At 32.7% G+C, this 24,324-nt stretch overlaps 1 protein-coding gene and 1 long non-coding RNA gene across 10 annotated transcripts; one reads left to right on the top strand and one right to left on the bottom strand.

Annotated features, from left to right (window-relative positions):
- Nucleotides 1-210: 210 nt before the first annotated feature.
- LOC127064388 (multiple C2 and transmembrane domain-containing protein) lies at nucleotides 211-22,410 on the bottom strand. Of its 9 annotated transcripts, none has more exons than XM_050995364.1 (14): nucleotides 21,933-22,407; nucleotides 16,101-16,380; nucleotides 11,199-11,723; nucleotides 10,015-10,296; nucleotides 9,782-9,924; nucleotides 9,396-9,587; nucleotides 5,578-5,726; nucleotides 4,962-5,367; nucleotides 4,466-4,608; nucleotides 4,024-4,383; nucleotides 3,763-3,892; nucleotides 2,844-3,023; nucleotides 2,423-2,748; nucleotides 211-2,285 (listed from the first exon to the last, which is right to left on the bottom strand). In XM_050995364.1, exons 2-14 carry the CDS (start codon nucleotides 16,156-16,158, stop codon nucleotides 2,177-2,179), a joined length of 3,003 nt encoding a protein of 1,000 aa, XP_050851321.1. In that variant the 5' UTR covers nucleotides 16,159-16,380; nucleotides 21,933-22,407; the 3' UTR covers nucleotides 211-2,176. The 9 variants fall into 9 exon arrangements, with proteins under 9 accessions (XP_050851321.1, XP_050851319.1, XP_050851322.1 ...); XM_050995362.1 differs by having other exon boundaries at nucleotides 16,101-16,480; XM_050995365.1 differs by having other exon boundaries at nucleotides 21,845-22,407.
- Nucleotides 22,411-22,572: 162 nt separating this feature from the next.
- LOC127064427 (uncharacterized) lies at nucleotides 22,573-23,769 on the top strand. The gene is made up of 2 exons (XR_007781720.1): nucleotides 22,573-23,137; nucleotides 23,327-23,769. It is a non-coding gene; the product is annotated as an uncharacterized LOC127064427 (long non-coding RNA).
- Nucleotides 23,770-24,324: the final 555 nt, after the last annotated feature.

Below are 24,324 nucleotides of genomic sequence, written 5' to 3' on the forward strand. Positions count from 1 at the left end.
AACATTTATGTATGTATTAGTGTGTATGCGTGAGAATAAAGACGCGATATTCGTTAATACATATGTATGAATATATATATATATATATATATGCACTTTTAAAGATATTTCATCTGGTTAATAATCTGTAATATAATCGTGATAATGAGATTTCGTAACGAGTATCGTATGCAGAATATTTACCATACTTCATAAGTTTCCATTTTCCTCTTTTCTTCTTCTTTTTTTTTTTTTCTTTGTCGTAGCTTTACTCTTTCGCATCTTTTCTCCTGCCCATTCTGTTTAACATATTTCTATATATCTTTTTATAATTTAATTTATTCTCTTCTTTCTTTCTCTCCTTTTTTTTCTTTTTTTTTTTTATTATTTAGCTATGTAACTTTTTCTCTCGCTTTCTCTCTCACTCTCACGCATTCTAATCGTTTTCATTACACGTTAACAATTTCAATGGCTAAGCTATAACAACACCAATGGACGAAACGATCGACGTTTGTTCATCTAAGAAAGTGAACCTTCGCATTCGTTTATATCATTTGTTATTTATAACTAATATTTGGTTTTAGTCGAAATTTTATTAAATTTCCTATATATATATATATATTTATATTTTTTTATTTTTATCGATATTCTCACGAAATGCGATCTATTTTCCATAGGAGATACTTTCAAAGAGATCCCGTCGAAAAAGTTCCTCAAATAGTTCTCGAGACAATTTGATTCGCAGAAGGATCTTCGTCGATAAGAATAGACGATTTACACATTTGTGTAATTTTCTTTACCCGTTGATCTAATATTTAAAGTTTAAGAGAAGAAAGTCGTGAATTTGTAAATCTTCTTATTACGAATAATCCTATCACAAAAATACAGAGAGATAATATCAAAATGTATTGGCGATTCATTATTTCTCTAAATGTTTTTTGTTTCTTTTTTCTTCTTTTTTTCTTTTTTTTTTTTTTTTTTTTAATATTTTTCTTTCTTGTAATTTTCTTTTCCTTCTTTTATAGATCATGTTTACTTTTTAACAGAATAATCCCAACGAGATGTTTTTTCTCAATATGAAATATGTTATATAATACGTATTGTTGGTCGTTCGTCCAAATTCTTTTTTTATTCGTTTTCTTTCTTCTTTTCTTCTTTTTTCTATAATATCGATCGAATCCCGATAACTTTGGAAAGTGAAAAAGAAACCGTAGAATTTCTATGAAACGTGATGGATCTGTGTGCATCAGAAACACTCAACTCGTAAAAAATCATTCATAACTCTCATATGTATCAATAAAATGTTGAGAAATTATATAGGAGATCTCTGTTAAGAAATCACATCTGTAAATGCTAATTATTTCTTGGAAAAAGTTTTGTACTCGTTTAGATATCATCGCGTCGATTAATGTATTCCGTTTGTGCTGACATTTGGAATCTCTTTTACCGCTATAACGATTTATTTTGCGAATAAAACGAAACAGGAATTACTTTCATCGACGATCTGCTTCGTGAATGAAGAAAAGAGATAATAGTCATACAAAAATTGACCAACGAGAATGATTTAACATCATCACGAGGATCTTGGGTTTGTCGGGTATAAATCATTAACACACCAGCAAGCATTGTAGTCGATAATAGCGAGATATCAAGCAAGGAGCTTATCTTTGGACTCATCTCTTACATTTCCGACCAATGAAAGAACGTATTCTATTCGTAATACTAAAGGATAGATATTTCTTTTTTTTTGCGAGCAAGATCGTTTAACACGTCAGCTATATCTCACGAAGATAGTGTATATATATATATATATATATATATATATATATATACATACACATATATATATCCATCTATCTACCTATCTACCTATCTATCTATCTATCTCTCTCTTTTTCTCATTCCCTCCCCCTGCCACCCCCATTTTTGCCCCAGTTATCGATCGAGTAAGTTCACTGGAACGACCTTCAAAAAGAGAGAGACGTACTTTGGTCGGTCTCCGCGACGGAAAAACGACGATGCTTCTTCCTTTTCAATCTTCATCCAGTTGATCATCAGTCGTTGATCAGTCGACGTCGACGACTTGATCCGGATTATCGGTAGATTCTTTTCGATGTTTCAATCTTTTACGTAAGAGTACCGACTTTAATATACTGGATGACCTTGGACCCGCGACTTCCGGCCGCGGGCCATTCTGTTACGCCGCTTTGTGTCTTTTCCGTTGCTCCCTTTTCGCGGTGTTACCACCGCTAACACCCGAGCCTCCTCCTCTTTCGCAATCAGCCGTAGGTAATGGCTTCAGTTCCCTGTAACGAAAATAAAAGAATGACAAAAGGGAAGAAAAAAAAAAGAGAGAAAGAAAGAAATAAAAGAATCGGAATTTTAGGAAAAGAGACTGGTGTCTTTTCAACGGAGTTTGATGTTAACGAGCCTATTCGCTTACCTATAGTTAAGTATCTCCTCGTCGTCAGGTACTCGAGATATCAAATCTAGTACCTCATTGTTAGGCACCGAATGTGGCCTGAAGATTTTCCTCGAGAATTTGTTCACGCCCCAGGCAAGTATAAGGTATCTTACTGGTATGTAATAGAGTACAGCTGCACCGATTATCGTCAAGGTCATAGCCAAATAACTGAGGTAAGGAATTGTAAAATTAAAAAGATTCTTTATTCTCTCGCAAAGACTGGCGATGTAACCGATTGAATTCTGTACGGTTTGGGTAACCTCCTGAATCGCCTGTAACCGCTCCTTCAGACTTTTTTTCTCTTCCTATAAAAGTCAGAGCTCATCGTGAATTTACATCGTCTCAATCTCATGGATTAGTCGATTAGATCGAAAGGACAACAACTGTCAGTAATGCTCACTTTGTCTTTATCATCCTCGTCATCGTCATCGTCACCTGGTGTTACCGGTCCATCATCGGACATCATGTCCGATGTATCTTGAAAGTGCGGGCTCGTTTGATGTGTCAAAGACGCACCAGTAACTGCGGCGACCTGTCCGCAAATCCATTGATTGAATCCACTCCCATCCTCCTTGTTAAGCTGGCCGATAGCAAAGAAACACGACATGCGGCATTGCAATCAAGTGATAGGTTACTTCTATCAAGCGTGTTATAAAGAAAAATAAAAAGAGAACGAAAAAGAGAGAGAGAAAGAGAAATAAAGAGAAAGAGAAAAAGAGAGAGAGAGAGAGACAGATCAAGATACTATATATGTTAACGTGTAGAAAGGTAACGACGTAAACTACTACTATTTTTACTAGTAGTAAGATTACCGGTGGATCGACAGGTGTCAGAGTGGATGACAGTGGGCTGCTAAGGTATTCCGCTCGAATAGATTCCAGCTTATTTTTCATCCATGCTTAAGTAATCTTCATTAGCGTTATTGTACAAAAATAGAGAGGTATAACGAAGTGGACGAATACTAATGTATGTACATACAGATTATTCTAGCACGGTAGATATGTAAAGTTTAAAAATGAATTTTTCTTTGCTTTATTCACAATGCAATCGATCAAATGCAGGATTCCGATCTACTTTTGGTGAACCTTTTCAAAACTAATCGGAGTGCTCTAATTTTTTAGTGACGAAAATCTATACAATCCAGTTTCTACTATTAATTTTCGGAGACTCGTACAGAGCTTATAGGTTGGTTTATGGGGTATTCGATAAGATACGTATAGTTGCGATATCGGCACAGCGAGTGTTTTAAGCGATAGAGCGAGTTTAAGGGTTTGTTGTATTTACAGAAAGCATCATCGTTGTAAGAAGCATTGCCTTACCAGGTAATATTTCAGAAGAATCAGTAACGCCAATGCTGGTATCATGTAAGGTTCGAAATAGTAACATCCAAGAACGAAGAGGGTCAGCGCAATGATACTTCTTGGTTTACTTTCCCACTCCCAGCAACTCCTGACCGTTGAAAGAAAGAAAAAATCGAATGTAAAATAGACAAAGGATGCTCTATAAAGTTAATTATAATTCTTAAAGATATTGTTATTTGTTTCTATCTGATATTTATGATTTCAAGAAAAGCCACTCACTGTATATACTTTCCCATTTCGATGAAGAAGAGAATGATAGCTTTGAGCCTAAGTACGTTTCTCAAAAAAACCTGTCTCTTAAACTTGATCTCAGGTTCCATATACTTCTTTTCCTTAGGATTTAAAGTTCTGATGCAAGCTCTGAATACGTTCCAAATTACAGTCATTTCCAGAAGAATCTGTGGCGAATTGCCCTTGGCACGACCTCTCAGCTTCTTATCCTTCAGAGCGTACCACCTTTTCTCTCCATTACGAATCCTTAACAAAGGAATAGCGACCTTACCGAGAAACTCAACTTTGTGATCCCTGTCTTCGTCGTAAACGGTTACTTCTAGCACCGAATTTATGTCCTTTACGTTGCTTCGCATGAAAAAGAAAAAAATTATAATTCGAATTATATCGATATCTATAGACATTAGATCGAGCAAATTCAAAAACTTACAAAGTGAAAATCTTTTGCCAGTTAGGAGCCAATGTTTTATATTCAGTTTGTGTTTGTAATCTAGCATTCACCAATTCCAGGACGCAAAAAGGGTCACTCTTTCCACCGAGATCAGCTGCTGCGAGACCTTGAGCTCGATATATCTGAAAAGCAATGAACACCGAACGCCAGCTTGAAAGATCAATATCGATGGTACTTGATCAAGACGGATGAGAAAGCTTTAAAGAACCAATGGAAATATAAACCAGATCTACTTTCCCCATTTAGAACGAGGAACGAGTTCTTTAAAAGCTTACAAAGGAGAACCTATTTATTTATTAGTTATAAGGACCGACCTCACAAACGTAGTTACTCGTAATATTGTATACTTAATGACCGTTTGACGTAAACGTCCTTGTTTTTTAATTCGAACATTGAATCGAGCTAAGAAAGTTAAATACAATTACATCTTGACGTACTAACTATGCTAACAAAGATAACTATTATCCGCAATTACCTTCACTGTCAGATGACCAACGTCGCGGGGTCTTTGCAACGTGTTTAATAAGGAATATCTTTGTATCAAATTAGTTCTCTCCCTAGGCGTTTCTTCGTGTGCAGCTAAATCGCTTATGGTTTCGCTCGCTGTAGTTCCACTAATTGTTAACAGAAGAAAAATACTTCCGGAACCATCCTCGAGATCTCGCCATAATCGATGAGTAGTTTCTCGTTCCAACGTTGCTAAATCTATTACGGTTTTACCCATGAGATCGTCCTGATGACTTCTATCACGATCCCAAACTGTCACTTCCAATTCCTGTCCTAGATAAGGGTCCTCATAAAGATGAAGATCGAATTGTTCGAGCCACACAGGATTTAATGTCTTGTTCACCACTTTTGATTTGTATTTCTCCGTACCGAGGCTACGAATTGATCAAACAATTTAATTTTTTCTTTTTTAGAAAAGAGCTTTCAAAATCGTCATTGAGTTTACTTATTTTATATATTTGTCATTAGATATCATTTATATTCAGTAATAAAACAATATTGATAAAGTACTGATTTAGACGATCGGTACATATTTGACAACTCTTTATTTATATATATATATATATACTTATTTATATATTTACCGAAATTTAACGTAGGGATCGGACAAACCCTCTATATCCATCGGCAACAAGCTTTTAGCTTCGACCAGAACGATTGTTACCACCGAACTCCATATTTGCGACTTTAGTTTTCTATTCACGTCCGCCAATCGATTGGTTTTCTGAAAGTACTGAAATTCGAAAATCTCAAATTATTTATGTTCTAAAATCACGTAAACATATATATATATATATATCCAAACATTATGATAGTTATCGTCGCCTGTAACAGTATAAAAAATTCTTAAAAAAAAAAAAAAAGGAATCTCGATACCCTGTGTATGTCTTCCATTTTTTCTTTAAAATTATCCACCAATCTATCAAACAAAGGATTATTCGGCTTGATTTCTTTCAACCTTAAAATCCCTTCCGAATCTGTAAGCCTATTCCCAATAGCGGATACATCCTCGGCACTGTGCGATCGAAAAGGTTTTTCCAGATTTTGCAAATGTGAAATTACGGTTTGTTCATCGACAGAAGATCGTTGTAATTTCGGCGAAGCCATTCGTATTTTCCTTTTTGGTCTTTCCTTCAATACGCTTTCGATTTTTGGCTCCTCGTTGTCTCCCTCGGCCACAGTAAATTTAAATTCGTAAGCCGTGTCCTTGAGACTGGTCTCTTGAGTCTTTTTAAAATGAGATTTATCGTTCGTGTCGGATTTGCATCGATCGATGATCCAATTCTCGATAGGTATCAACCACGGATGCTTTTCGATGTTATCCTCCCATATTTTTTCGACTCGATCCTCGAGCTTTTTTTCAACGGAAACTAATTTCTTATCTATCGAACTTTTCAATGCGCCTATTGTTCTCTTTTCTTTTTGTCTCTCGATTTTTTTTTCCTTTTCCATACTCACTTTCCTAATCGAGGACGATGCTATCACCAATGGATCTACTACTATCGAAGTTTCCTCGTGCTTAACCTTAGAATCATCCTTCGAGGTTCCCATCGAAGGAATTTTCTCTTCAGAATCTTTTTTCAGATCAATATAAAAATTACTTTCAGAATCATTGTCCAAAAGCAGACGATTCACCTTCGTTTCCGAATCGATATTCCTCGAGTTTTTAACATACTCTTTTTCGTTCGACACTTCCTTCGATGAATATGTATCGGTGTCCTTTTTCTTCGGGTCATCCATGTTTTATTATCTTTCTTTTTTTTTCTTTTTTTTTTTTTTTAACAAACGAAAATAATCTTTCGATCGAATAGAAATAGATCTTTTCGAAAATGTAGAGAAATTGTTGACTCTGCCTTTTTTGTTTCTATCCAATTTGATCGGAAAAAAGAAGTTATCTGTTTAGAAGAGATATCAAAATAATCCTTAGTTACGTATATCTCTATCTGATTCCTCAACTTATTTACTTTGCCAATCGATCCAACTCACATTTCTATCGTGTTAAACACGTTTTCACTCTTTAATTTATTATCTTCGTGATCAACGTAAAGTTACTATTTCCTAGAACACAATTTCCATCGTATTTCACGAGAAAATAATAACTAGCCCGAAATAAAACCAGAAATCACAAATTTTCTACGTTCTTGAAATTCAAATATTTTCTTTCCTTGGAAGAAACAATTCTACTCGGTTTTAATTAAAGATTCAAATGAATATATACATACATACATATACATATATATACACATATATATGAATGGAAATTTTTCATTTCAAACGATAGATACAACAGAACGTTAAACCGATGATTCATACACGTATGTCAATTCACCTATGTCTTTCGAACTTTTTCGTAACTCGTATACAATACTTGTAAGAAAAATATCCTTGAGTCGACAATAACACAGCAACATAAGGGCAACCAGGATTATATTCGCAAAAAAACACACTGTTATTAAAATATGTGACTCGCGAAGAAGGTCAAAAGATAAAGACGTAACTGAGTCGTTCAAGATCACTTAATAAACTCGTATCATCCGTTTTTTTTTTCTGGTTGAAAACAAAAGTAAGCTCGTAAATTTAGAATCCTTTCGAAATTGTTATATCACACTTGTTACAGCACGTTTTATTATCTGTCATCGTGAAAATATGAACACATGTTGATAAAACATGTCCTAACGTAGTCACTTCGTTGCGAAAGATCGACATTTCCGACACAACACCCGCATCAGCAACTACTCTTTGAAAAAATAAGTAACACGAGCGAGAAAACTTTATCGCGTAACGTTTGCGTTTCTACTGACACGTTCAACGCGTTTAACTTAATCGTCCCAGGCACAGCCACGAGCCGACTGCCTCTTTTTCCTCTTTTCCCTCTCCACACGACGCACCAGGAAACTTACGTAGGATGGTAAACAAGTTTGATAACTGAGCCTGCCATCGTCCGTGTTGAGTAACCTCCTTGACTGCTCGTGAAATAGCGCTCAATTTAAATGGCTACTATCTATTGAATCGGTATTTTTCAACATTTGATTAATATTTTAAATAAATAATCAATATTTATAATAAAGAATCAGTACGTAATATCAGTGACGCAACTTTGACACAAACGTGACACTTGATTATTTATACTGATCAAAATAATCATATATACCGACCATTTGTTTTATAAAATACTTATCATTAGTTAATAAAAATACTGACCAAATAAATATATATTTATACTTGATCCTTGTTACTCTCAATCGAATGCTTTTTCTTATTCTTTCCCCATTTTTTTTTTTTTTTTTTTATATATATATATATATGTATTTTATCTTAAGTATAGTTTTCATCAAGTAAGTTTTACACACGATAAGTAAACTTATCTTATATGTACATACGATAAGTTACTATACTTTTATTGTACATAACACTTCTTTTTATTGTATTTTAAGAAATGTTTTTACTTTACAATAAGACCTTATTCGCAATACTAAAGAAATCTTACGTGCAATAACAAATACTCAAGACATCTATCAAAAAAGAAAAATTTTTTAAGTCCGCACGTCATCAATATTCGAAAGGAACACATTGGAAACTCTACGATGCAATCACCAGCGATAGATAATAAATTTCTTGAGTACATAAACGGATAACAGGATAGAATGACCGTGACGTGTATGGAAACAAGTATATACGTACCAACGATCTATAAGTTTGACAAATTGTTCCATCAATGTGACGACACTCATAAATACAGTAACATAAAATAATGTTTTAAAATGGAACAATTAATTTTACGATAATATCACACGAAACTTTTTTGCTCTTTTCTCATCGATGATGACAATAAAACAAAAAAGGCTTAAATTGGTGACTTGCAAATTTCAAAATTCAAATCGATTTTATAAAAATATCACGAAAAAGAAATAATATAAGCTTTCTCTAAACTCGTTATTTTTTATTAATTAAGGAATTAAAAAATTTCAGAATTATCTATCATGATTTTTTTTACAGATTTCTACACTCGAAAATCAACTTTTTCCAAATGTAATTTAATCCTTTAGCAAATCGAATTCAACCGTTCAATAGTAATGATGGTTTGTCTTTTGATTATTGATAATATAGCGTAGATAAGGCCTAGTGATAAGACTCCACAATAGATAAGTTATTTTTGTTACACGTCAAATATCTTTGTGCATAATCTTAATATTTTCCAAACATAAACTGATAACAATACTGTTAGAGAATGTGTTGCAGTACTATAAATACAATGACATTTAAAAAAATAATTGAATTTGTTTTTGACGCTTTGGAGTATTGTTGCATCCAATCACAACACGGTAAATCTTTGGAGAATAATAAAAACTGCAATTGATCGTAGAGATAAATGTTTGAAAAAAAAATTTTTAGAACGTAATACCTGCTCCTTTTCCTGTTGATTTCTTGGCCATAGCGTAGCAGTGAGACAGATTTCACCCAAGTGTTGCTTCGGCCTAGCTGGATCTTTTAATTCCAAGGTGACGTCTTGGGCGTATCCAAGATCGAATTGCGTCAAATCCAACTGAGCAGCTCCCATGAAGTCATCCTGGAGACCCCAGTCGTAATCGAAGACCTGTCGAAACGTCGAAGGTCGTTTGCTAGTCGAAAAAAAAACAGCAAGAGAGGCAGATAAAACGATCGATACTCTGATTTTTTAACTGCTCTGTTGAAAGAGATATTTGACATTGACTAGGATGAAGGACGAACGAACTAAGAATTGAACTAACTGACGTATATAAGGGGAGGAATTTATGATATTATACCTACCTTGATGGTAAGTGGTTGGAAAGGATCTTCTATTGGTAGAGTCACGCTCTCGTCCCAAACTGGATTTAAATCACGGTGAACCGTTCGTGATTTGTGTAATAACCTTCCAGCAGACTTAATCTTCACGTAAGGATCGCTAGCACCTACAGTACCGTATATTACATATATGTCATTTCTGTATATCAGATTTCTTCCATTAAGACGAATATAATCCTTCGTAATAATTTCTTTACCACATCTATCCATCGCCATCAGATTGGCACCTCTCCTGATGTGAAGACGAAGCTGAAAGAAAGCGTGCTGTCTCAACGCTAACTCTCTCCTCCGTATAACCTCGTCCTGGACGAAGGCCCCATCTTGATTCGACATGGAACCGCGTGCTTCCTCGCTCGTATGAACGTCCTTGAAACTCTGACGATTCAATGATCCTTTCGAAGACGCATCGCTGCATTTTCCAGGACTGTCCTCTTGCAGGGTTAATATTTTTTCTCTTCCTACTCGCGTCAGCGGTGATTCTGAAGATTTTTTATCAATAGATAATACATTTTTAATGTTTCCTACCAAGACAGCTGAGAACGAATATGAACAAATCGCTTTTTTTTCCCTGCTTTCTTTGCTTTTATCGTTTTAATATTTAACATTCTATATGAGCGAAAATAAGAATAGAGTTATTCAGGACAGCAATCAGGTAGATCTCTGATTATTATTCCGTCAGATTTATTTCGATATAATCTATGGATGAAAGAATAATCAAACAAAGCAAGGCTCTTTTAATATTTTTTACCATGACCCGGAGTATAAATTTCCATATTTAGTGGAAGAGAAGATAAAAGGGTACTCCCTCTAAGTACTACGCAAAGAGAGTATAGAAGGTGTGCTAAAAAGGCGAGCAAAGTCATTGCATATTACATTAGAAAGTGTCAAGGAGCGTTGCGAAAATTTATAGAGTTTTTGTTGAAACTTTCATCAACCAAAATCATTTTTTGTCATTCACTTAAGCCTATTGAGTTGCAATTATCAATAAAAGTTATCGTTCATACTCAATTCTATTATTCATTATTATATGTTTTATATATATATTATCTTTATTTCGAATATTTAAAAGTTGAGAAATATTCAGGAATATTCAAGATTGCAAGAAAACAGCATACAAAAAATTGTAGCTGACCTACGCAGATTTTGCAATGTTATTTTTTTTTTTTTACAAATTTTTGCCGACTAATAATTATGACAGGAATGTTTCGAGATGTTATTTCATTACTTCCGCAATTGTTCATCATTGTATGATCATAATGAAAATTCAAATGCGATCCCAGATAATAATAGTAAATAAAATGTACAATATTCGTGTGGCAATCAACGTATTAAAAAAAAAAAAAAAAATGTTTTTTAAACAATAAAAAATAATACAACGTACCGGGATGTTTGAGACAATGCCTGGCAGGACTCTGTGTGGCCGATGAACTCCTGCTATGTTCGGAGGAATAATCAGCCGTGTAATCAGACTCGATGCCAGGAGTCTTAAAGGTTGTTGCCTCTTGGGTCGATGGTACTCCGCCACCATCCTTCGATTTTTTTCGTTCTTTGCTACGGCTACGAGCCCAGCGGCTCTTCAGAGTCGCAAAGAATGTGTGCGTGCGCTGTGCCACCGACGTCGCGTGTCGATGATGCCGGTGGTGATGTATCACCCCGGACTCACCACCGACCTCGCCACGCCGCGACGGCGAGAGTTTCTCGATTTCGTTGTCCCGGAGCTCCGTGGCGCTTTTCGAAAGCTGTCTGCTCCCGTTCAAATTCAGTCTGGATCTTTCCTCTGTCGTGTTATCTGAACATGCGATCCACAACCATATTTTTTTCTTATTTTTCCCTCTTTTTTTGTTCTTTTTTTTACTTTCATTCATTTTTAGGCACGACCGAAGACAGTTCATATTGATATTAAAATCTAAACGTATATGTGTATGTGTATGTAAGTATGTATGTAGCAGTGTATCTCTATGTCGAATTCACCATCTAAATGGACTGGATAGATCGATTAGAAATTTATACAAAAAGTGAGATTACTTGCAACGAAGATCCATAAGCAATTCCGGTTCGATCTGACATCCTGTTTCAAAATGGTAGTATTTTTATAAATTAAAAAATTCTTTTAAAAAAATCGCACATACAATGGAAAATAAATCAAATTCTACAGGGATATGTGAAATAATGTCGTGCATAACAATGAATTTCGTTGAAATTTTTTTTCAGAACACAATCAGAACCGGCGGATGAAAGAATATTTTAATTGGTATATTTAAAGAAAAACTTCTATCTAGCTTCTAAACTTTTTTAATAAAATTTTATACGTAATATATCTCAACGCATGCATATTCATACACCTTTGTGTGGACGTATATGTTTGCACGTGCGCGAAAGCAAGCACATATCAGTTCTACAATGTAAACGATTGAACAGGTTGATTTGAACTTTCTATTAAAAATCAAATTACATGCCACAATAATCCGCGAATACTTTCAATTTGATTCTAGTTCTGATTTCAAAATGGCGGTATTTTCATAACTTTAAAAATTCATAACAAATTGCACATGCAGCACGAAAGAATTAAAACTCGATAGGAATATTTGAAATATTATATTATTATTGAAATATTATAATTAACTATTAATATGAACTATATCGGTCGTGCCTATTGCTAAATTCAATATTTTTTTCTTCCAATTTTTGTAAAAATAAAGTAAACGATTCTAACGAAATTTCCTTGATGTATCGAAACACGAGGCTACAAAATTACTCGATCTATATTAAATCTTTCCAAACTATAATTATTTTCCTTCTTTATTCTCAACTACTTCTGATTTAATTTATTTTTATTCTAATATATTAAGTGTAAAAAAAATTGTTATGTATTTTATCAATTAATTATAGTGTCACTTTAGAAATGATTCCAGAATGAAAGAAATTAATTCTCATGTTATCAACGCCGCCATTTTGAATTTTCAACATAACAAAAGCACAATATGATAAATTAAAAAAAAATATTATGCTACCAAAGACAATGTAAATTTCATTTTCTCGTGATCGTTTTCTCGTTAATTCAAATGTAATATATTGAATTATTTTTTCTTCCTTTCTTTCTCTTTATTTATATAACACGAAATAATAACAACGTGAAATTACGAGAAACTCCGTCATGCCTATTCATTTAAAATTCTACCTTTTATCAGACTAAATCAACTTTAGAATATTATACAAATCGCCATCCTCTCGTAGATACTAGTGCGGGAGGAAAAAGACTCATTAATCGCGCACGCCATCAACTGGCGTCACGAAAAACGTAATACCGGAAATGAAGAACTTTTTAAAAGAATTCCCCAGTAGAATTCTTCGTCGCTTTAACACGCGCGATGATTCGCGATAAAATAAAAGAAAGCACGTTTAGTGGAATTAAAACGTATTGTTAATATAATGAATATAAGAAAAATGTTTCGTTCCTTTTTTTTTTATTTTTTCTTTTGTTTTGTTTTCGCAAGCACGAAATGTGCTATATGACAGGCATGATCCAATCGTCGTTCATTGCCACACACGCATCGAATGATTCGACTTGGTTCCGACCTCTTATAGCTAAATAAATAAACGTGTTTGATTCTAGCAGCGAAAAGCCAGCAGCGAAAATCGAGAACAAGGAGTCTAACGACTTGCCTTAAACTATTTTCGAACAGCTCTGTCCTCGTAAAAGAATTTCTGTGAAATAAGAAGTTAACCCTCTATAACCCAATTTCATTTTTTTTTTTTTTTTTTCTAAAAAGAGATTACTTGACGTGAAACTAACAAATATTCACGTTCGAATATGAACTAACAATGAATTTATAAATTTTGAATATTTTATTTAAAAAAAAAAAGAAAAAAGAGAAGTCGTTTATCATTTTAAAGTCACAATGGAATATAGTATTTGTATATATGCAATATGGGACGCATATATAACAGCATTATCTACTACATTATTTGTAATTTCTTCATGAAGTAATTTCCTAAAATAGAAAATGGAGGAACAAAGTGCATTCAGGAGCATAATGAAAAGTACTTTTCCAGGGAATGATAAAGAAAAAGATATTTTTTGTAAAATATAATTTTACAAGAAATTTTTGTTAATGTAATGCTTCCTTCGTTCGATGAGAATTTATCAAAATTTAATGACATTATCAATAATATTTATTTGAGATATTATCAATGTTACGTAACAAATGTTAACGCTCTAATATACACGCTCTAATTTAAAAAATAGAAACTGCAAATTGTCATAAATAAACTCCATGATTATGAAGGATTTAAATAAAAATAAAAAAGCTCTTTTTAGTATAAAAATATAATACGAATGGAAATATATATATATATATACGAATATATAAATGTCTTCAAAGTCATTTAGTATTTATAGACTTTTCAATCTTTATAGAGACTAAAAAGATATCTCGTGACCCGCTCCAAATAAAATTGAAAATTGATAAAGGAAAATAAAAACAAATGATACGCGAAGTAGTCTATTTCAAAAAAAAAGAAAAAGAAAATAAGAAAGGAAACGACAGAAACGGAGATTTGCAGACATTTTTTATATCGAAAGATTGAAAGACTTTTCTCTATAACGTGTCGTGCAAGGAGGAACACAAAGAAGATGATAACTACTACTACTTTACTCTTCGAAGCTTAATCTTAGAGCTCTACCTCTGACCTTCCTTCTAAGAAGAGCATATAAGATAGGGTGCCTCTAATACCACATTGCCGTTCAATACTATAGACATGCTGATCCAACGAGAATAAGAACACGGATATATGTATATATGTATGTATGTATCTATGTATCTATTTATGTATGTGTACGATTCTCAACAGTATCGAGTCAAAAATAAAAGTTCATCGCGAAGCGTAAATTCGTAAGCACGTCGTCAAAAACTCACTCGATTGTACATGGATCTCGTGTTCCATTTTAGGAATTACCCTGCTTTGAAGTTGTCGAAGAATATCGACTGGAATTCTGTTCGCCCGAATCTCTTAACAAGCACGTTGGAAGATAAGAGATGATTTTACATTTTTGAAATGAAACATTAAAAGTAATGTAGAATGAATTAAAAATATTTAAACATTACTTTGAGGTCACTGCATGAAATAAGTAATAGAATGTGTTATATATATATATATAAATCAAGATACATATGATACTATAAATGTGTGTTTGAGGGTCGATTAAAATATTAATATTAATTTAAACATATAGGAATACGTATATGAAGGATTTTTAAAAAGTGACAAAAGATTAGAGTTGTGCGTTTAAGAGTGATATAGTGTTGTATAAAATTGTATACCGTTACATTCAAATTGTTTTATAGTCGAAGGAAACTATATTTATTAAATATATTATTTTTAAATATATATTTTATACTATATATTAACTATATAATACGTTTATATTTTATTATTATCGTAAAAATGTTTCTAATTTTATATAATATTAACTATTAAAAAAAAATATATATATATATTACGTTGTATAAAGTTGTAAAACGTTACATTGAGTTTTGTCAAAACTGTGTTTATTAAATCTATTTTATTAATATGTTTTTATTATATTTTTATATTATATTAATTAGATATAATATTTATATCTTATAATATTATAATAATATTAAATATATACTGTTATAATAAATTATTTTTTAATATTATTTAAATATGACATCTACCGATTTCTCATCTTCTATAATAACAAAAGAGAGATCTATTCGATGCAGCCCACATTGCAATTGCACGATAATACTTGGCTTGTCGCCAAGATATATTCTTCCGTCTCGCGCATAAAGTCTATTCGCCGAGAATTAGTGTTATACGTGGAAATGATCAGCGTCCGATTGCCGACGATTTGATTTATCAAACTATCGTTATATCATCGACTCCAATATATTCTTGATCATATAGATATATTATACGTAAATCAATTTAAAATATTGTTTGCTTAAAAGTTTCCATTGTTATCGAACTAACTTACAAACAGGTTCACGAGCTAATTATAGCTTAGATATCTTCTAAATCGCTTATTTTCTTAAAAAATCCCGAATTTTATAAATTTTACGATAATTAAAGTCGATCACATTCACTTATTATCAACAACGAAACAGATTTAAGATTGAAATCTTCTATTAATGAAACACTTCATTCGAGAACAATTAATATTCGGTTGAAATGTATTGCACGAAAATAGAACAAGAAAAAACAAATAAAAATAAAGAAATGAGCGTTTGATCGTAGGATCGAACGACTACTTACTCACCGGCTGGTATTGGTTCACTGTCCTCCGATCCAGCAAGCAATTCCACGCTCTTGCTCATTTTATCATCCGAGAACGCGTATTAATCTTCGATATATCCGGCAAGTCGCCGATTTTCAGCCTCTTCTTGAAGTGTAATTTTCGAGCAGCGGATTCCGATAACATGATGTGTCACCGTAGTATCAATCGGCCTAAGGATCATCGATCGAAGGCGAGAGCTCACGTTAGGAGGAATTTAGCGGTGATCCAAGATGTCGACGCGCCCCCGAGAGCATCATCGATTCTGCAGAATTTAACGCTTCGTCGATAAGCCGCCACTCCCAACCCTTCGTACCTCCTTCTCCTCCTTCGCCTAACGTTCTTTTTCTTCATTTTAGTTAAAGCTGCACGCGAAGGAATATAAACAGAGGGCTACTATCTTTGGAACGCTTCGATCGCGTACCGATCACTCGTACTCGAAGACACGTACCAAACAAAACCATTCGAATGTGTATGCATTTATTCTCAAACTTTTCGATATTTTTCAACAAACCTAAGAGGACTCTTCTAACTACAAAACAACAGTTTTTTTATTAAATACTATTGTATTAATTATTTTTAGTATTTCTTTCAATCAAATTAATAAACGAACTGTGAATACTCGATACTCGTTATTTTATGTAGAAATTATTTTTTCGTATATATTCGATAAAAACAAAATGAAGTAAATATTGGTTATATATAGAGTAGGTTTCCTATTAAATTATTTCATTTGACTAGTACTTGATAGAAGAGTCGAAGGATTTGTAATTGCTTCTATATAAATACGTAAACTTCCTCTTAAACGTTAAGAGAGTTTAATATTTTATAGTCTTTTACATTTTTTTTTCTTTTTTTTTTTTTTCGTTTAGTTTGCTGACTTTTTATGTTACGACGTTTCGACGCATATGTATATTAATAAATAGCATATTCCATTAACAAAAATATGTTAGTCATCCATATATTTTTTATTAGGTGTGTCTTCGAATTCCCACGATCGGTCGCCAACGGCGCGACAAATTGGAGAAGCCAGAGTAAAAATTAATTAACGTAGGACGTCGCGTGAATCCGCTGGTGCGTGTTGAATTAATCGAAAACGATGCTTTTCCTTTTCATCCCTCTTCTCCATCTCGCTTATACCTCGATTGGATAATTAAAATCTACCCACATAATAGATATCATTCTTTGCTAGATTAACAATTCTCATGCTCTCTCAGACATTACTCTTCCAGATTAAATAAATAATTAAATAAAAAGAAGATCGAAAGTAAGAAAAACCATTTACAAAAAATTTTCTACTACGTATATCTCATATAATGTAATTAATCATTAAAGAATTCTATAGGACCGAAATTAAAAGTAGAATATATATACAAAAATATTTTATAACAATTAATCTTTAATTTTCTCAGGAATTATTTAAAATGAGAAAGGAGATCAAATATTTCGGAGTTTGCTAATAATTGTCAAAAGAACAATATTCAATGAATCCCATTTACCTTTTATATCTACATATCTATATTGCGAAAATAAATTATAAAGTTTATATTCTTTAATTATTCGAACTACGAGGCTTTTCATTTCGTAAATCCTCGTATCGTTAACGGTCCCAGCTGATGTATTCAGGGCTCTAATTTTCGTTCAGAATCCGATAGCCAACTTTCTAACGACTTTCTACGCGAACTATACTATCGACAAAATGTATTAACGAGAGTGAAATAAAGAGGAAGATAGAGAAAAAAAGAATTAAAAAAAAAAAAAAGTAAGGAAGATGGAATGTTTTACGAATGCTCGCGATTTATTACATAGGTGGGTGTAAAATGTATCACGTTATCGTTTTATAACTAGGTCGAAATGTTCAAGTCTTGGATTTCAAATTGTCAATTGAATTAATTGATTGATCGATTAACTCTGACCATCTTTAATCTATATTATCGTAATTAATAAATAAGAAATATTATTAACAGAATTATTTTGTTTCTCATCGTCCATGATATAAACAGATAATAATTTAACATGTAAAAATGATTTAAATTATAGAGCATGTTCGACATGTTGACCTTTTGTATTAATTCAATATTGTAATCTTCAAACCGCTGAATTAATACACGTCGGTATCATTTCTGAGGTTATTGCAACACATGTTGCAGTAATCCGTTGTATCACGTTTTGCGGTATGGTTGGATATTTCTGATAAAACGATGCTTTTAGTGCTCCTTCAAAGGAAAAAATCTAACATTGTTAATTCTGAAGATTGAACTATAGATAAGATAGATAATTGTTAGCACCATACGAGGCAATTAAAAGATTACAGTTCTAGCATATTAAAAGTATAATATCTTAACACGTATGTATTTATTAATTTGAAGAATACGAATCTAAGGGTAATTAGATGTTTCATCGAATTAAATTAACAAAGAAAAAAAAACAAAGTCTTTTTACCGTTCGTTTGTTCCGTATCTCTTTAAAAAAAAATGTCTACATACGTACAGTCGATTTATGTACGAAAACCAATTCTACAAAAAAAAATTCCTATTCCACTACATCGACATAATTTTTTTTAAAAAGAATCATTCTATTTTTTATACATCCTACATTTACGTACTTGCAGGATACCTATAGTTAATAGTAATCAATTCAAAGTTTTCTAGCATAAACTTTGATCGAAATCGGTGAAATTAAATTGAACTTGGATAGATTTCATGAATGTCTTACGTCACGAACGAATAATCACGTCTTTTCATACAGCAAGTTACAGAAATATCAGTTTTGTTCACCCTCTGCTCTTGGTTAAGTCGATTATATATCTTTTCAATAAAGCTCGTTACCGTGCTCGTTACCGTACTCGTTTCTAAAAGGTTCTACTTAAAAGATTAAAATCTCACGGAGAGCATCACCAATGTCTTTTCAATGATTATTTATGTTTCTATTTCATTCATACGACTTCCATTATATTCGTGTCGTCTTATTGTACCATCTACACGTTTTTCAATTCATATTTAATGCGCAATTTGTACTAACAAGTGAAATTAGTAAAGAGACGAATCTCTTTAACCTTTGTGTTAAATCTATTATCGACGTGATAAAGATTTTTATACGAAGTTACGTCAAGTTCTATATATATATAACAAATTTTCAAAAAAAATTACACTGAAAAAAAAAAGCAAAATTGTCGTTTTCATTAAATTCTAATTAATACGAAATTAACGCAGATATAAGAATCTCACAATAATATAAAAATATAGTAGCTTTACTATTCCTTAATAATTTAAACATATATATACTTATATACGTAAGCAATATTTTTTTTTATTTAATACGAATTTACGACCTACTTTATTCTGAAGAGCAACAAGAAAATATGCTGTGGGGAATTCGTTTTAATGCAAGACACTGTCCACTGAGATTTCAACTGATATATAGTTATTTGGCTAGTTAGTTTTATATAATAAATAATAATGCAATAATGAGAAAATAATGAGAAAATAATATATTAACTGCGAACACAAAATTGCGTATAAAAAAGTATTATTTTCATTAGAAACATTTTTATTTATTATTGGATTATTATTTATTTTTCAAAGTGGAAAAAAATCGTCTTTTAAATTAGCTATTGAACAACGAATTGTTTTTAAGTTCTCCTATAAATTTCATAAAATGTAACATACGCCCTTGTCCCAGACACTCATTCAATTGAGATTCAATGGAGCTTAACTTCTTTTTAGGCCGCAATATTTTGTTTCAGAATCAAATTCCCAATTTGTACTATAAAGCTAACACATTTGATAGCAACGATATTAATCAAATCTAATTCATTAATAATTGATTCTGACTATTCAGATTCACGCACTAAAGAGTCAATGTTCTTACTAATTAACGAATTATACATCTACTTGAAAAAATTTTATTGGGGTCATATTAAAACGCACAGATCGATACGCGGTTCCGGAAATAATTACAGAGAATGTAAGATAAACTTAAGTATTTCTAACACTCTGCTACGGGAATTAAAACAACCATCAAAAATGGCATTCGAACAAACTGCCACATCGTAAATACTAACATCCCAATACTAGCTTGTTTAAATGCAATTTATATTTAATCCTATGAATGTTCGATAGAATAATTGAAATTATCATACTATTCGCAATGTTCAATTAATTAATTACCAACCTATCGAGTAATTTGTTTGGCCACAATGGACACGCGAAGAAAGCTTTGCCATTGTTCCGTTCGCGGATTAAATACATCAATCGTTTTTATCGATCACGAAAAAAAAAAAAAAAAAAAAACAAAATAAAATAAAATAAAATACAATAAAATGTTTTATACAAGTCTCTCTATTGACCTTCAAAGCTGCTATTTTATGCTCTTACAAACGTACATATATACATACATAATTATAATCGATCGTAATAATTTATTATTCTCGAGATAGTAATCGTTTCTCCTACGAACGAGTTCGTATATCTCTCAAAAAAAAAAAAAAAAGAAAATATGTAAAAATCGTATATAAAAATATGTAAAAATTCTACGATAATGTATTAAATAAAAAATCTCGATAAATAGAATCGAACGAATAAATTATTATTATAATATAAACCACTATATATATATGTGTGTGTGTGTGTGTGTGTGTGGAAATAATCATCTGTTGCTATAATCTTTGTAAGGAGAACGAAATAAGGTAACAATCGGACTAAATGCAGCAACAAACGTACGACCTAGTTGCTATCAATACTAGTATAACGTGACGACCGCATCCGTTCTATAATCTACCCTCTGCGAGTTCGACTTCCGGAAGTAAAAGTTTTCATTTTAATTACTGACACACGTACTGTCTCATGACTCATATACGAACGTACATGTAAATACAAGTACGTACTCCGTCCTTGTAGTTTTTTTTTGTTTTTACACTATTTACCTAGTTTTTAATCAAGTACGATCAAATATCAATGTGGATTCTGTATTTACTCATCCAATCGAAATTACTAAAGTTTGTTTATATTACGAATCGGAAAATCCAATCTACGTCGAACAAATGGTATAACCTAAACCACCCTACTGATCAAAGTAAATGTTTCACCTAATCATATCATGAATCTTTCAGTGAACCTACATTTTTCATCTTAAGTATATACGCATTTCGAAAGAACAGAATAATTATTTCGGATGATATATATATATATATATATATATATTATTCTAAATAAATTTTATAGATAGTGTGATGGAGGAAGAAACGTTTTGTTTCTTTCGTATCGTGTACATTCATAATCGCTTACTGTTGATCTTTAGCCTGAAACGAATAGAAAAAATTAAAAATAAACAACATATTTATTGATAAACGATATTTGTCTAACTATTCGTTCGACTTTGAAAATATGATTAATATTTTCCATTTGTAAAATTCATAGCCATAGTAAACGCTCCGATATACCTAAATAAAGAACGTGACTCTCGATGCAATAAGAATTTAATGCTTGTTGAATGGGGGAAGTCTAGACGCAGCGTGAGTTGCTTTTTCATGGCATTTTTCCAAATATTCTAAACAGCCATTATCCGGAACCCACGCTGAGCTATGAAAAAGTCTTTCGTCCTTTTTCGTAAGTTACGAGCTAACGAAAAATCGAGGTTAGTTCGAACAAGAGATCGTTCTCTTTATTGAATTTTGGAGATGAAAAAGAAAAGCTAAGGTTTTATCTAAAGAATCTAGTATAGTATAGTACCCGCCCCCTATCTTCTCAAATAGAAAAGATGATAAATATCGTTGAACCCGAGGGAAACGAAATTCGTTTTCTTCATAGATCTATGTACCCTCGTAGTTTGCGCTACTCCTTGATATTTCCCGCGATGCACTTTTCTTCGCACTCTCCTGGCTTGTGCACTTTTTCCTTTTCAGGGCAATCGATGTTCAAGGATCGACCGAATCGCGTGACAACGTCATCGAATTTTCGCACGTTTTTTTGCGGCGCGAAATGCGTATCTCTTTTCTGTGATGTAAACGGCGTAAACACGAAAAAAGAAAAGAGGAAAAGAGAAAAATAGAGAAAGTGAGAGAGAGAGAGAGAGAGAGAGAGAGAGAAAGAGAGAGAGAGAAAAGTAAAAAGCTCGATGAGATTTAAGGAAAGTTTGAAGAAGGACCGAGTTGTGGAAAAAAGACGAGGAAAGAAAGAATTATGTGTATTAAAGAGAAAGATAGGAGAGTGAAGAGAGGAAGGTGGTGCGAAGTGAAAAAAAGGGAGAAAAAACGCGATATACGCGCTCGGAAGAACCTCGGACGCGATACGAACACTCCGGCGTCCGACAGACGACTAAACGCAAAGTGGCGAGCCACGCAACCACCACCCTCTCGCGGCCATTTCCCCCACTTCGACACACAGCGCTCTTACATACCGAAACAATCCGAAAAGGACCGAACGCTGTCGAGTGGGCCCTAGTGAGAAAGAAAGAGAGAGAGAGAGAGTTCGGCTCTATCGACCGAACGACGGCGAATGAAAGCATCGACGTGCAAAATACTACTTACGTATACACACATATACACATACGTACAACTATGCATAGTCACTATCGGAACTAACACTTCTTACTAGTACTGCGCTTTACTAGTATTTACTTCTACTACTATGACTTCTCCTCCTACAACTATGATCGTTTCCAATGAACGAGAAGAAGTGCGGAGTACGGCATTAGAAGATTTATCCTTTTGCGATTCTTCTTCGAGAAAATAGACAAGCTTATGATTTCTTACATGCGAAACTCTTTTTCTCTCGATGAAAGACTTTCATCTCTACGACGTCTGAATGCTCATAAGGCCACACACCAGATACTTCGTCCTTCGGGAAATTCGATAAAAAGACGCTTGACCTCGAAAAGACTACTCACAATCGAGCCGATAGGTCGAACGGTGACAAACGATTATTCTTTTACCCTTTCGATACAATTTTACTCGGTTCAATGTGAAAAGCGTATAATTTCTTTAGTACCAATGTGATACAGGACTGAAATAGCGAACATTTGAGGTAATTAAGAATTTATAATATTGTTTATGCATGACTGTGTATATATATGTGAATATATATTAATGCTTAGCTATTATCGTAACGTCCTATCGGAAAGTTAATAGGTACGCACGTTAACATGCGTGAATGCTAACGGTAAAGATGCCTATAAAGGAAGTCTATGATATTATGTCATTTTTCTTACAATAGAATTTCTACGTCGCTTCGATCATAAGCTTGGGTGGACCACTCTATCAAACCGAAAGGGAAAAGAAAAGAGCACTTATCTGAAAAAGTTACTCGACGACCTTTACCCACGTATCATCGGCAAAACTTTGTTCTTTACGGCAGGACGCCCACGTTGTCCGGAAAATCCATTTTTTATTATCAAGAATCATATTTCGAAACTATCTGATACAAGCTTAGGATGAAAATTAGAGATGGATGAATAATTGTTAGTAATATGTGCTGCCCTCTGTAATAAAACAATCATATCGATTTTTTAAAGAATTAAAAATAATTTGAATCGTACTATATCAATAATAATGTATAGAAAATAATTATTACAAAATCAATAATAAGCAATTTCTACACTGTGTATATGCGTGCAACGATTCTTTTATTTTAACAATATAATAAAAAAATGAAATCAATCTTGATCGAACTTATCATGTAATTTCGTGTTCTTAACAAATTTCACATTACTATGGTAATCGTTCAAAAGTAAACTTTTTTATTATTCAAAAACATATTTCGCAACATTAAAAATGTTTCTTATCATCATGGAAATTTACATGGAAATAAAGTAGGTATATAAATTATAAACACAATCGTGTTATCTATTAAATATTGTATCAGATTTGTACATATATATCGTTAAGGACATCTATCCAGTATCTAAAATATTTTATTATTTTATATTTCACAGAACTGGCTACTGTGTTATTAAGAAAAATTGAAAACTCGTATCGGCCATTCATCTCGAGCCACGTGAAATAGGCCACGTACTTTAGTCAAAGACGCTTAAGTATTCATTGAACTCACGTTAATCGAGTAAAAGTAAATATATCGACTAGTTGTAACATATAATATACATATGTAACATATGCTTTTACCTTAGTTCTACGTGTATACATAAATCTACATATATACATATACATAGTAATATGCATAGGGAAGTTGCGTGCCGCCAATGAGACGCCAGTACT

The sequence above is a fragment of the Vespula vulgaris genome, chromosome 6, assembly GCF_905475345.1.
Source record: "Vespula vulgaris chromosome 6, iyVesVulg1.1, whole genome shotgun sequence".
Taxonomy (NCBI): domain Eukaryota; kingdom Metazoa; phylum Arthropoda; class Insecta; order Hymenoptera; family Vespidae; genus Vespula; species Vespula vulgaris.

What these genes read in the sequence shown, in the direction of transcription:
- LOC127064388 (XM_050995364.1), bottom strand. Translation starts at nt 16,158, where the DNA reads ATGAGCAAGAGCGTGGAATTGCTTGCTGGATCGGAGGACAGTGAACCA. An exon ending in GATGGCGATGGATAGATGTG is followed by an intron (nt 9,925 to 10,014) that starts GTAAAGAAATTA and finishes ACGGTACTGTAG; the next exon opens with GTGCTAGCGATCCTTACGTG. An exon ending in TGGCAAAAGATTTTCACTTT is followed by an intron (nt 4,384 to 4,465) that starts GTAAGTTTTTGA and finishes TTTCATGCGAAG; the next exon opens with CAACGTAAAGGACATAAATT.